At 48.5% G+C, this 14,645-nt stretch overlaps 1 protein-coding gene across 2 annotated transcripts in view; it reads left to right on the plus strand.

Moving 5' to 3' along the window:
* The window catches only part of NOL4L (nucleolar protein 4 like), a 181,338-nt gene that overhangs the window by 151,217 nt on the left and 15,476 nt on the right, over positions 1-14,645 (plus strand). For both annotated transcript variants that reach the window (XM_061630792.1, XM_061630793.1), the window contains exons 6-8: positions 6,162-6,433; positions 9,955-10,140; positions 10,484-10,675. In XM_061630792.1, coding sequence (XP_061486776.1) covers positions 6,162-6,433; positions 9,955-10,140; positions 10,484-10,675 — 650 coding nt within the window. The remainder of the gene's footprint in view (positions 1-6,161; positions 6,434-9,954; positions 10,141-10,483; positions 10,676-14,645) is intronic.

Consider the following 14,645-nt stretch of genomic DNA (forward strand, 5'->3'; position numbering starts at 1 on the left):
ACCTTCTCCTCCATGAGTTTCTCTAATCCACTTTTAAAGCCATCCAAGCTGGTGGCCATCACTGCCTCCTGTGTGAGCAAATTCCATAGTTTGACTATGTGTTATGTGAAAAACCTCTCCTGTCTCTCCTGCATCTTCATTCAGCTTTGTTGGTTGTTCCAACTATGAGAGATGTGTGTGTGTGGGGGGGGACTTCTTTCTATCCACTTTCTCCACATTGTACATAATCTCTATGCCTCTATCATGCCCCCCTGATTAATGGCCTTTTTTTCTAAACCAAAAGCCCCCAATGCTGAAAAACCTTTCCTTATAGGGGAGTTGCTCAAACCCCGTGATCATTTAGGTTGTTCTTTTCCAGTTCTGCCATATCCTTTTTGAGGTGAACTGTATGCAGTATTCCAAGTGTGGTCTCACCATAGATTTCTACAATGACGACATAATATTGACAATGTTATTTTCAGTCCTTTTTCTAATAACAACATAGAATTTGCTTTTTTCACAGTGGCTACAGTAATATGTTTAAATAGTTTATTGTAGCCCTCCTTCCAGCCCCCCCCATCCACCCAATGTTTTGGGGGTGTAGGAGCACAGCAGGAGATCCTACTTGACTTTTATCCATTAGTTTCCATTTTCTTCTTCTCCCCCCCTTCTCAATCTTACACTGTAAGCTCATCAGGGCAGAGCCTTTTCTGTTGCTTGTTGCTCTGTGGAAATGACACTACAATAAGCATTGATGGTAACAGAAATTCTGACACTGAGTAGACAGGGAAGAGCGATGGAAGCTGGTGTGGAAGGGAGGATCCTGTGTAGTGATCTTTCAGTTCATTACTGTTAACCTAAAAAGCAGCCCTGCTCTTCTTTCTCTTGCTGTGGGTCTGGGAAACAAAAAATATGGCTTAGCTTCCCTATTTCAATACTAGACATCCCCTTTAAGGGTGGAAGGTGAAGCATCCCTTTGCCATCCTGACTGGTCCTTTCGGGGGGGGGGCTTGTATAGGAGAAGTTTCTTGTAAATTCTGTGCTTGGCCTTTTTCTTTTATGGCTTTTGCGATCCTTGCAATTAGACACAAGCCCCCCTCTTTATTCCCCACTGCCTCTGGTTATTTCTGGCTGTGGAGAAAGCCAACTCTGCAGGGAACAGGGCCAGTGAACCTTCTCTCCTCTGACTGCCTGTACTGCAGGCAGTGGACGGATGAGTAAGGCTAGATGAGCCACAGCAGTGTCCGTCACCACAACACACTCTTGGCACTCCAGCGGCAGCCTGGGGGCTGCTCCTCATCCACTGGAGAAGCCAGGAAGCCTGAGAGGACAGTCCCAAGGCAGTCCGGACTTTCTCCCATTGGCCTTTGGGGAGGCCTGTCATTGGCCAGGCACAAAGGAGAGGCTCTGTTGCTGTGGCGATGCTGGGGCTCACTGCACAGCAGCCTGGTGTGCAACTCATGCCTCCACAGCCAGGAATAATTCTCCTTAATCCTTCAGAGAGGCATCATTGGATAAAGCTGGGAGTCTCCCTCCGGGAAGGAGTGGAGAGCAGGGGGAGGGAAAGCCTCTCAGACTACCAGCCTGGCTCTTCTCCTTCCCACCCTCCTCCTCCTCCTCCTTTCTCTGCTCCCTGGGGGAGGTCTACCCCTATTCCAGTAACTGTGTCTGTGTGGGGGTAGCACATGGCCCAACGCAGCTAGGTAGGCACTAGGCACAACATGCAAATTTGTGCGAAAAGGGCAGAGATTTGTACCATTCAAGAACTGGCAGATGGGTGGTGAGAGTGTTCAAGAGCCCAGAGTACTGGCATGATATTTTCTGCCCCTCCCCTCCCACTTGCATATGGACTAGGATGATGGAAGATGCTTGGAGAGCACAGTGAGGTTCCTGGGCTGAGGAGGGAGCTGACCCTGGACTTCTCACATGCAAATGAAACTCTTCCCACGTTGGTGCTCTTTCTAACCAGCTGTCCCTTACCAGGCATAAATAAAAAAAATTAATGCGTAGAAGTGTATAGCCAATGGTGTTTTAAATCTCTGGAACTGTGGCCAGTATTTCAAACAGGCTCTAGGGAGAAGTTGCCTCCTGCCAGGACCAGCTCAGCTACACAAGCAGCCCGTGGTAGCTGTTTGGAGGCAGTGAAGCTGATGAATGTTGCGCCCCCTGGATCTCAGGGGATATCTCGGGCAGTGCCTGGCTGCTGGCCCGATTGTTGTGCCTTCACCCAGTACTCTGTGACACTCCAAGAGATCCAGACGGGAGAAGTCTGGGCTTCCCCTTCACACAAAGAAGGAAAGGAGTGCAGAGCTTTCACTGTAAGGGCGAGCGTGATGAAACGGCAACTGTAGAAAAACATGGTCAATGGCAGCTTTCAGTTGAAAGCAGATGTTCAGACTGTGTGGGACTCCAGTCCAGCCTTCCCCAAACTGGTGACCTCCAGATGTTCTGGACTACAACTCAATCAGTCTTGGGCATCACTGTCCCAAAACATCCCGAGGGCACCAGGTTGGGGGAAGGCTAGACTAGAGTCCTTTTCTGTTTCTACATTCTACAGGCATTGCCTGGCCTCTGCTTTGCCTGTAATTTCACCTACCATGGCTCTCTGCCTCAGCTGGAGAAATTGATGCCAAAATTATTTATACACCTCCGGCGCATGATTGCATTTGATATGTGGCTTGGCTTATTTACATGAGTCATCTGATCAAAGGTCTCTGGGATGGTTTAATTCCCCCTGCCCTCCCCTGATGGTCTCTTGAGTAAGTAGCAAAATTATTAGGCGAAACCTAGATCTTGGGGTACACGTCTCTGATCATGGGTGCAGCTACGTGGGACAACAAAATCTGTGCTCTGACATGAAGCTCGCTAGGTGAACTTGGGTCCAGGGCTGTGGAGTCGGTATGTCAAACCTTTGACTCCGACTCCTCTATTTCTCTACTCTCCGACTCCGACTCCGTCTCCTTCATAAATGGCAAATGTATATTAATGTATTAATAAATTAATATTAATATTAAAATATTAATTTTATTTTGAAGTCGGAGTCAGTACATTTCTACCAACTCCAACTCCACCCAAAATTGCTTCCGACTCTATGACCGACTCCGACTCCACAGCCCTGCTTGGGTCAGTCACACTTTCTCTGGCGGTTCATGTTGACAGTGCCATGCTAGGCGGACCAATGACTTCCTGCGTTCCTATCCATAATTTCCCTTCACCTCCACCCCCTTGTGTGGCCAGAGGTGGAAGGAATGAGGGGCTGAGTCAGCAGCTGTCTCTCATCACCCAGAGCACATACTCAGAATTGCTGAGCCCAGATCAGTTACCTTTTGAGTACCCTTAAACCACCCTCTTAAAACTTGCTGTCCAAGTAGATTCCCCCACGGCCCTGTCCTTCCAGCAGCCGATGAATGAAATAGGAGTTTCAGAATTTACTCCAAATTAAATAGCATGGAGTACAAAGCGCATGTGGCATCTGAGCAGATCGGGAGAGCTGGGCAAAGATGCCAGGCGTGAGGTTTGGGTGCTGGGGCAGCAGCAGGGAGAAATGGCTCAGTGTGTCAGTGGCAAGAGCCCTGCAGAGCCATGTAGACTTCAGAGATGGGGGGGGAAGAAGGAAGGAGAGTAGCCGCCCCTCTCTGCCCCCCCAGCTCCCGTCTGTCACAAGGACGCAGGGCTTTCTCCACCAGCAGCAGCAGCCTGACCCCAATTGTCCTGCCACCTGCGTGAGGAAGCCAGCAAGAGGAAGTTGGGGGCCACCATCTGCAGCTCCTTTGTTCCGCGCCCAGCTCTCAGCTTGTGCAGGAAGCCGCTATCAGCAGGCCCTTTGCCCTCTCCCTGTGTGCAGCCCCTCCATGAAGCCAAGGTTTTAGTGTGGCGTGGAAGGCAGGGGGCATGGGTGGGCAGGCCAAGAGGCTTCAGTGGGAGGGTGTCTGTTGAAATGTGTCCCGCTCAGCCCTATAGGAGACTCTGCCCCCCCCCGCCCGGCACCAGAGTTTGGGGCCTGAAGACAACAAGCATAGGGTGAATGAGTATATCACATGCTTGCATCTTCCTCACAGATACAGATGAGGCCCGAAGGCCAGGAATGTCTCCCGTTGAGCTGCAGTGGCATTGTCACCATTTGAGGAGAAGGGGAAGGCCGTACCCTTCTTTGGTACCCAAAGACACAGCCCTGGATTAGAGGGGATGGCACAATGGCATTGTTGGGTGGCTGCTGGTGTGTGTGTGTGTGAAAGGAGACAGAGCTCGTCGCTGTGTGTGAGATGCTGTACGGCCCCTGCACTTGTACACGCAGAGAGACCTGCTCTGTATGATGGATGCCAGGGCTGGAAGAAATGTGTCTGAGGGGGGAAGGTAAGGCAAGGCGCGCAGGCTATCTCCATGGGAACCAGGGGAGCAGCAGAGCCTGGCAACCGTGGGGGAGAGGGGAGGAGGAGGTGGTGCATCCGCAGGCTGGGTGGGGCTGGATGGGAAGGCCCCAGAAGTAGCAGAGATGCCTGGACGCTGGGAAGGGTGGGCGATGGCCTTGGCAGGGGACGTTGCTCATGCTCTTGTTCTGCAGATGGGGGGCTAAGGCTGAGTGACTGACTGAAGTTGCAATGGAAGCCAAATCCACTGGACCAGAGGGAATTGGCCAGAGCCAGAGAGGCACCTCCAGCATCAAGCACAAACACTCGTGCTTAGGGGCTGGGGGCTTGGTCCTTGCAAAGCAGCAGGAAGTGAATTCATTGTCTCCTCCGCACTCTAAACAGATGTTGCTTGGATTCCACTTTGCAGCAGACCAGTCAAGAGGCCTGTTGAGGACGGGAAGGGACAGGGTGATATTCCTAAGGAAGAAGATCCACAGTTGGAGCCTCTGGAGTCTAACGGCAGATGCGCAGAGTTGGGACTCATAGTGTCCAGGGGCAGGGAAGCTGACTGGTGGTATCAGCCTCTGTGTAATTCCAAAGGACTATAGACATGTGAAGTCTTAGAGGTGCTTTGCAGATGTTATCTCATGAACCGTTACAAGTGCCGATATTGCTATCTTCGCTTTTCTTTCTTTTGATATTTCTATAACATCCTTCGCCTTACAGTCACAGGGCAGTGTACACAACATATTGAAACACACCAGTACAGTAATACCTCGCATTAACCTACTCAATGGGACCAGAGCGAGTACCTAAACCGAAAATGTCCTTAAAGTGAAGCGCTACCTTTTAAAACTTTTTCCCCCTCTCCTTCATGTGGAGCCTCAAAGCCCCGCGCTAAAGCCTCTGCTGCTGCGCTGCCGCGCCTCTCAGCTGATCGCGATTGCGCCTCCCAGCTGATTTGCGGTGCGCAATCACGTCTGTTTCCACCCCCGCGCGCTAAAGCCTCTGCTGCTGCGCTGCGTTTCTGGAGAAATACAGGCATATGGAGCATGTACGTTATAGCGGGGCGACGTTAAGCGGGGTATGCCTGTATGTATTTATAAAACTAATGAATACATTGATGCAAAGTAAACACACCATACACTGGAGTAGGGTTGCCAGGTCCATGGCCTGAGACTGATCCTGTATCTTTAGGAGGAGAGGAAGTCAGCCAAGTGCAGGTGTTCTTGCAACCCTGCAATGGGAAAAACCACAAGGTGGAATTCTCCCTCCCCCCTGCACACCTTTTAAGGATACAGAAGACCTCTTGGAGGCCGGGCCTGGTAACTGTATCTTTAAAAGTTGTGCAGGGAGAAAGGAGAATTCCACCTTGTGGCTTTTCCCATTACAGTGTTGCAGGAACACCTGCACTTGGCTGACTTTCTCTCCTCCTAAAGATACAGGATCAGTCTCAGGCCCTGAACCTGGCAACCCTACACTGAAGTAACATAAAACAGCAATGGACACAATACAGAACTGACCTCAGGCACACCTCCTCCCCTCCAGAAGCCTGGCAAAAGGTGCACGTTTTCTTCTTCCTCCTCAGGGGGAGGTGGTGCCACAGTTTTGGAGCTGCCATTGAAAACCCTCTACCCTGGGCCTCCGGGCTGCATTGGCACTTTGGTGAGGTGGGTGCTGATGCCAAGAGAAGAGTGAGCTTGTGGGTGTTCTGATTCTGCAGGAACTGCTGCTGCCACCTTTATCCACTGCTCTGCCGTGGAGCGCAGGGCTCGGTTTGCGGCAGCCTCCGGTCTGCGGGCTTTTTAGTAACCAGGCCCCTTCTCTTTGCAGATGATTCCTCCTCGGAGAGCTGCAGTGGGAACGGCTCCTCCACCCTCAACCCGTCCACCTCAAGCAGCACTCAGGGGGATCCTGCCTACCCAGAGATGAATGGGAATGGAGCTGCCGCCCCCATGGATTTCAGTGCCTCCTCCGAGGACCAGCCCATCAACCTGTGTGACAAGCTGGCGCCTGCACACATCACCCCATCCTACCAGTCAGACAGTTGTAGCGCGGACGGCCTGCGGAGCCGTGCAAAATATGGAGCCAAAAGCACAGCCGAGGTGTGTGTGTGAGCAAAAAGGGGTGACTGCAGCGGGCATGGCAAAATGTCAGGGAAAGCGCCTCTAGGCCTCCTGTTCCATGGCAGTGGTGGAGTTTGTCCATGGCTACTGGCAGGAGGCCTGTGCCTTGATTGGTGGTAGAGTTAGAAGAAAACCATGCAGAGCTGGAGGCAAGAGCAGATGGACCAACTGGGAAACAGGAGGAGATCAGTAGCTCTGCTAAGTAAGGAGGCATTGTGGCCTGGCCTCAAATTAAATTTTGAGCAGGCCATGCGTTGCATTTCCTCTCCACCGCAGCCCTCCCACCAACTATGGTAGGACCAGTGCCAGGAGATTTTCCTAAGTGCAGGGCCTCACACACACACCCCATCTCAGCTAGAAGCATTTCCTTTTAGAGCAGAAAGGAAGCAGAGTGGTTGACCTTTGGAGAGCCTGGCCTGATGTCCTTTCTTTTGGGTGGCTGGAGCTTTTGGCAGGAATAAATGCCCAGTGGGAGCAAAAACTGCAAGGAGCCTTGTGGCATATTTACAGATAGTAACCAGTTGACTGTGGCATGAGCTTCTATAGGCGATATGTCTGGCACATCAAATGCACCATCTGTTTCATGGACCTTGTGGAAAGTGGGTTCCTGTGGCAGGAGATTCGTTGTTGTTGACCCATCCTCATGGTGGCTGGACCTTTTGGTGACTGTCATGACAGCTAGATGGAATGTTCCATGTTTAAGGGCAGTCTACCTCTGCTTGGGACAAACGGCAGGGAGGGCATCTCCTTCATGCCTTGCCTGTATGCTTCCAAGAGGCATCTGCTTGCTGGGTCTTAGTTCAATCCAGCATGGCCGTCCTCAGGTTCCCGAGATGGAAGACAAGGACGCTTCAAATTCTTCCATATTTAGACTTGGGCTGGCTTTCCCATGCGTTTACTGCAGGAGTGGTATGGGTAAAGCCTCCTCCATTACATTTTAGTCTTCCCAGTTTAGACAATTCAGAACCCAAGCGAGGACTGAAGCCTCTTTAAGTTGAAGGGCCCATATCAGCTGCAGACTGAAAGTGGTTTCAGAGTGGCTGTATGATATAGCCAGCATGGATTTTTCGCATTTCGCACTGTTAAATTGAAAATATCCCACATACCATTCTGATGCTTCCCATAAGCTCATTTCAAAAGAAAACTTTATACAACTTATAGTCCTGAACTCAGAAACACTTGCTTAACAACCCTCTAAATTTTCATGGTGATAATTCACAACAGTCACAGAGAATCGAGTGTCCAAAATGTAAAACAAGAAAAAAATCCAGACCCCTGTTGGACTTTTTTCTGTCAGTGGTCTCCTAATTGATTGAAATTAATTAAAAATCAGCCATGTTCACCGAGTACCTGCATTGCTATTACTGACCTTGCCCCCTACTCTGACCTTCATCTTCTGCAGTTTAAAAGTAAAAATAAATGTCTGGCTGATTTTTAATTAATTTAAGAAATTTAACATTGAAGTCTATCACAGTGTTGGGCATGCTCAGTAAGAACCAACTGTCAGTGTTCTAAAAGCCAGACTTAAAAGCTGCTGGGCTTGGCTAATAACGGGGCCACACCCACACCAGACCTTTATTTCACTTGAGACAGTCATGGCTTCCCCCGTGTAGGGCAGCACAATATCTCAGAGAGGAGGTCAAGTCTCCTGCTCCCCTGGTGCATTCACTATAGCTGCCCAATTTCCCTGCTTTTGTGAATATAAATTAAGGAAAGCTACGATTTTAAAGGGGAAAGATGAAGCACGTTTGCCCCAAGGTCCACTGAACAGGTACATCTGTAGCATTTTAAACAGCACCACGTTACGGCAGTTTAGGCATCCAGTCCTATGTGCTGCTCCCCCTACAGAAGGGAGAGCCTCCTTCAGACTGGAGGCTCCCAGTGCTGGAGACAGGAGGATGATGGGCTTTTGCCTGTTGGCAGTGGAGGACTTTCTGCGTTAGGGATGACGTCTCCCGCTGGATTGGCAGGCATGGTCCAGAATCTTTTGCGTCCTCTCCAGAAGAGGAGTCATCTCTCCCTCCAGTCCGACCCTGCCTGTGGTCCTATTGCTGCCTTGCAGCCCAGGGGTGCTCAAGAGCAGCTCCAAAGAATTGCCCCCTTAACATCAAAATCTGCCTCTCTTGCCTTTCCTTTCCTGGGATGCCCCTGGTGCTGCTCTTGTGGTACTGGGAGAGCTCCCGCAAATAGCCCATTTGTAAGGTTAAAGAGCCTTTGTGGCGTTATGATGAGAGCATCAGTCTCGGACCTCGGAGACCAGGGTTTGAATCCCCACGTGGTCATGAACCGCACTGGGTGCCCTTGGGCCAGTCACAGCCTCTCAGCCTAACCTATTTCACAGGATTGTTGTAAGGATAAAATGGAGAGTAGAGAACTATGTCTGCCACCTTAACTCCTTTCAAGAAACACAGGATATAAATGCAATAAAAATAAATAAAATAAAGGGCTTTTGATGAGGTTCCTAATCCCTCTAAAGCAGTGGTTCTTCACCTGTTCCACTGCCAGCACCCCTTGGATTTCCAAAATAGGCTCTCACACCCACTGAAGAAATACAGTTCATTTTTAAATTTAATTTAATTTTAATGTATGTTTTAGCCTAATTTAGCTAAGATTAAATGATTTTTTAAAATCTCTTGAACAACGCCTCGCACCCCTAGAAAAAGTGTCTCGCCCCTCCGGTTAAGAACTGCTGCTACGGCATGGGAGGGGAACCTTTTTGGCTCCATGGGTCTTTGCACAGGGCTTCCCAAGCACCCGCAGCCAACTGGTGATCAGCTGATGGATGGTGGAGCCGAAACATGCTTTTTGCAGACATCAGCTATGTGAGAGACTTCCCCTCAGGGAACTTGCTCACACAACCATTCCAGCTGCCTTCGACTCGCCCAGCCATCATCTGATGGGCTGAAGAGCTAAAGTTTACCTTTTGAAGGCATCAAGTGCACAAGAGAGTTCCCTGTGGGGATCTCTCTCTCTCTCTCTCTCTCTCTCCCTCCCTCCCTCCCTCTCCCTCTCCCCCTCTCCCTCTCCCTCTCCCTCTCCCTCTCCCCCCCTCTCCCTCTCTCCCCCCCTCCCCCCCTCCCCCCCTCCCCCCCCTCTCTCCCTCTCCCTCTCCCTCCTCTGATCCATTAGGCTGAGAGCCAAAGTCTGCTTCCCCTTGCCAATAGATAATCAGGAGCACACTTTAGGGTTCCCAATTGTGCATTGGCAGCCCCGTTAACTGCCTCACATACGACATCAGGTGTGGGGCAGATGGGCGTGGTTTGAGGAAAATAACCCTGCAGGCCAAATTTGAACCCCTGGCAAGCCAAGTTTGGCCCATGAGTTGGAGGTTCCCCACATCTGCTCTACAGAGACCTGAATGTTTGTGCGCATGTGTGTGTACATGGGAGGGAGTGGTCGTCAGTCCACAAGAAGAGATCTGAGGGCCCCAACAGGCTAAATTAGATTGATTATGTCCAGGTGAAGACTACAGAGTAGTGACTCCCTGTCTCCTTCCTCAGTCACCTCCGTACAGCTCCGGCAGTTACGATTCTGTCAAGACAGAGGTCAGCGGCTGTCCCGAAGACCTGACCGTTGGGCGAGCTCCTGCCGCTGACGACGACGACGATGACCACGAGGACCACGAGGACAATGACAAGATGAACGATTCGGAAGGGATGGACCCAGAACGGCTAAAGGCCTTCAATGTATGGGCCCAAACTCCGTAGCATGGCAGGCGGGCATATGGTCTCGGCAGCATAGCAGCCCCTCGCCTTGCTCTTCCCTTGGGAGGGGGGGGACCCTTGTGAAGTCGAGATGTTAGCAGCATCTCCAGCTGAAATAATCTGTAGTGGCAGGTGATAGGAGAGGCCCAAATCTGCCCCTGAGAGCTGCTGCTGGTCAGAGCAGACCAGCCTTCCCCATGCTGGCGCCCTCCACATGTTGGGCTTGGGAACCAGGCTGAGGAAGGCTCAAGTAGACAGTGAGGCAAGGCAGGCTGATACTCTGTTCAGGTATGGGGCAGCTTTCTATGTTCTGTAATTTCTGCAGATGTTTGTACGCCTCTTTGTGGATGAAAATCTGGACCGCATGGTTCCCATCTCCAAACAGCCCAAAGAGAAAATCCAGGCCATTATCGAATCCTGCAGCAGGCAGTTCCCCGAGTTCCAGGAGCGAGCTCGCAAGCGCATCCGCACTTACCTCAAATCCTGCCGTCGCATGAAGAAGAATGGCATGGAAATGGTGAGTTTGTGGTCTCAATTTCCTTTTGTATTTCCTGATAACAGAGCTGGCACCAATTGCTGCTGTTTCTCATTAATAATCTCACTGTTATAGATCCGCATAATCACCCTATGGGGTGGTGTGTTCATGATACTCCTTTCTCAGAATAAGAAAGACTTGGATACCCAGTGGGTCAAAAGCAGAGATAGAGCTTCAGCCCAGATCTCTCAGGGACTCAAGTCCAACTTTCACTATCCCCTGGGCATAAAAGCCTTCCATCCCCTGACTCTTCTCACTGGCCCTGATGAGCGCCCTACATAGGTATGGATTGCAAATAGTTTGTTTACTGTCACATGAGTGGAAATAGCTCCTTGGAAGCAAGCTCTTGAAGCTGGTTAGTTCTTCTGGAAAGCTCAGTGGCTGGCAGTATTGTTGACCATCTCCTTCTGGCCCACCTGGCTGGGATGGGGATGGGGGTGCCATTTTGCAGTGACCTAGAGGTGGAGGCCCCATTAGGTGGTGCTGTGAGACTGCTGTTGAACCCCTTGGAATTTGATTATGGGGCCCCAAAGGGGTCTGATTTTCAGCACGCAATTCAACAACTTCATGAAACTGCTGTGAGAGCTTGTTGAGAGATTTGGCGTATGGTGTCACCAGTATGCTGGAGATTCTTGTTACATTCCTGTGTCTCTGGGATTATCACCTCCTGATTCCCAAATGCCAGGATCAGGAAATGCCAAGGAAGTCCTCCTCAGCCTTCTTGCATGTTGTATTGCTGAGCCAAGTATCTCCCATCTTATAACTGTGCATGTGGTTTCTTTTTCCTAAGTGTAGAACTTTGCATTTTTTCCTGTTGAATTTCATTCTGTTGTTTTCAGCCCAATGCTCCAGCCTATCAAGGTCCCTTTGAATTTTGTTTCTGTCTTCCATGGTATTAGCTATGCCCCCCAACTTTGTATCATCTGCAAATTTGATAAGCTTGCTCTGTATCTCCTCATCCAAGTCGTTAATAAAAATGTTGAAGAGCACTGGGCCCAGGACCAAGCCCTGTGGTGCCCCACTTGTTACTTCCACCCAATTTGAGAAGGAACCATTGATAAGCACTCTTTGAGTACGATTCTGGAGCCAGCTGTGGATCCACCTGATAGTTGTTCCATCCAGCCCACATTTAGCTAGCTTGCTAATCAGAATATCATGGGGCACTTTGTCAGAAACTTTGCTGAAGTCAAGATATATTATGTCCACAGCATTCCCACAGTCTACAAAGGAGGTTACCCAATAAAAAAAATGAGGTAAGATTAGTTTGGCAGGATTTGTTCTTCATAAATCCATGTTGGCTTTTAGTAATCACTGCATTGTTTATAATCTGCTCCTCAGTTTTTCCAGGGATTGATGTTAGGCTGACTGGTCTGTAGTTCCCTGGTTCCTCCTTTTTGCCCTTTTTGAAGATAGGGACAACATTAGCTCTACTCCAGTCCTCCAGCACTTCACCATTCCTCCATGATTTCGCAAAGATAAGACAGCTGTTCTGAGAGTTCTTCAGCCAGTTCCTTCAATACTCTAGGATGCAGTTTATTGGGCACTGGAGATTTGAACTCGTTCAAAGTGATTAGATTTTCCTTGACCATTTGTCTATTAATCTCAAGCTGCAGTCCTGCCCCTTTAACTTCACTTTTCCTGGGAGGGTCAAAGTCCTTTTTTGTTTTCAGGTTATCTCTAAGCTTTTTGTGTTTCAAAGAAATAAACTTTATTATATGCAAGATGTTAAATGTGATAGTACATAAATAAGTTGTTATTGTCCCTATCCTACCAAGCTATCCTACCCCACTAATCCCAATGAAATCTCCCCCAAAACCTCAGTTCTTCTAACTAATGTTCTCTTCCTGATCCCTTGTTGTTGTTATGTGCCTTCAAGTCGATTTTGACGTATGGCGACCCTATGAATCAGTGACCTCCAAGAGCATCTGTCATGAACCACCCTGTTCAGATTTTGTACATTCAGGTCTATGGCTTCCTTTATGGAATCAATCCATCTCTTGATTGGCCTTCCTCTTTTTCTACTCCCTTCTGTTTTTCCCAGCATTATTGGTCTTTTCTAGTGAATCATGTCTTCTCATGATGTGTCCAAAGTAGGATAACCTGTTTCATCATTTTAGCTTCTAGTGACAGTTCTGGTTTAATTTGTTCTAACACCCAATTATTTGTCTTTTTTGCAGTCCATGATATCTGCAAAGCTCTTCTCCAACACATTTCAAATGAGTTGATTTTTCTCTTACCCACTTTTATTATTATTATTATTGTCTTTATTTATACCCCGCCATTTTTCCAAAACTGGAACTCATGGCGGCTTCCAGATAAAAAATACATATAATTAAAAACATACAAAGTCTACATTGAAATAAAATTAAACTATTTCCAATATTAAAACCATACACACATATAGCTAAAACTTTCTGTCCAACTTTCACATCCCTACATAGAGATCGGGAATACCATGGTTTGAATGATCCTGACTTTAGTGTTCAGTGATACTCTTGATCCCTAATCCTGTCTAATTCTGCCAAACCCCAATGGTTTTTCTTTTGCAAAACTCCCCTCTGAATTCTCACTGGCATACTGCCTCCCACCTGTCAGTCATACCTCCTCTGAACCTCTTAACATTCTGTTAACACTTTCTTACCTGAACACAGTTGCAAAACAGTTTTATAAATAATTCTTATTTTGTTACAACTCCCTTTGCTTATATCGTATTTTGGGAATGCTTTGGGGATCCTGTATCTGCACTTGAGTCTATTAATGGATTGGATGTAACAAGCTGAGACTTTATGTAGTCAAGACAAAGTTGCTTTTAGTCAGTAGGCAAGGTGATCCAGTTTTAGGTGTAAAATGTGTTTTAGAGTAGGTTGCATTCCCTTTGAATGATCAGATTCACTGGGAGTTCTCTTTACCTGGATTTCGGAGTATGCACATGGCAGTCACTGAGTCTGACTTGGTCTGCCTCTAACAAATTTATGCCATATCTTACTTTTCTAGCAACATCTACGTACAGAAGAGCAGTTATGCTGGCATGCTTCAGTGTTTCACCCTTTGAATTTTAGATGGCATATTTCACTATTTTCCTAGATGGTGGGTTTGCCAAAATTCCCTTCAAGGATAGGTGCTGTCCTTGCAGCCATATAGAGCTTGAAACCATATAAGAACATAAGAAGAGCCTGCTGGATCAGGCCAGTGGCCCATCTAGTCCAGCATCCTGTTCTCACAGTGGCCAACCAGGTGCCTGGGGGAAGCCCGCAAGCAGGACCCGGGTGCAAGGACACTCTCCCCTCCTGAGGCTTCCGGCAACTGGTTTTCAGAAGCATGCTGCCTCTGACTAGGGTGGCAGAGCACAGCCATCATGGCTAGTAGCCATTGATAGCCCTGTCCTCCATGAATTTGTCTAATCTTCTTTTAAAGCCATCCAAGCTGGTGGCCATTACTGCATCTTGTGGGAGCAAATTCCATAGTTTAACTATGCACTGAGTAAAGAAGTACTTCATTTGTCTGTCCTGAATCTTCCAACATTCAGCTTCTTTGAATGTCCACGAGTTCTAGTATTATGAGAGAGGGAGAAGAACTTTTCTCTATCCACTTTCTCAATGCCATGCATAATTTTATACACTTCTATCACGTCTCCTCTGATCCGTCTTTTCTCTAAACTAAAAAGCCCCAACTGCTGCAACCTTTCCTTGTAAGGGAGTCGCTCCATCCCCTTGATCATTCTGGTTGCCCTCTTCTGAACCTTTTCCAACTCTATAATATCCTTTTTGAGATGAGGCGACCAGAACTGTACACAGTATTCCAAATGCAGCCTCACCATAGATTTATACAACAGCATTATGATATTGGCTGTTTTATTTTCAATAAGAACATAAGAAGAGCTTGCTGGATCAGGCCAGTGGCCCATCTAGTCCAGCATCCTGTTCTCACAGTGGCCAACCAGGTGCCTGGGAGA

The sequence above is a fragment of the Rhineura floridana genome, chromosome 6, assembly GCF_030035675.1.
Source record: "Rhineura floridana isolate rRhiFlo1 chromosome 6, rRhiFlo1.hap2, whole genome shotgun sequence".
NCBI lineage: Eukaryota > Metazoa > Chordata > Lepidosauria > Squamata > Rhineuridae > Rhineura > Rhineura floridana.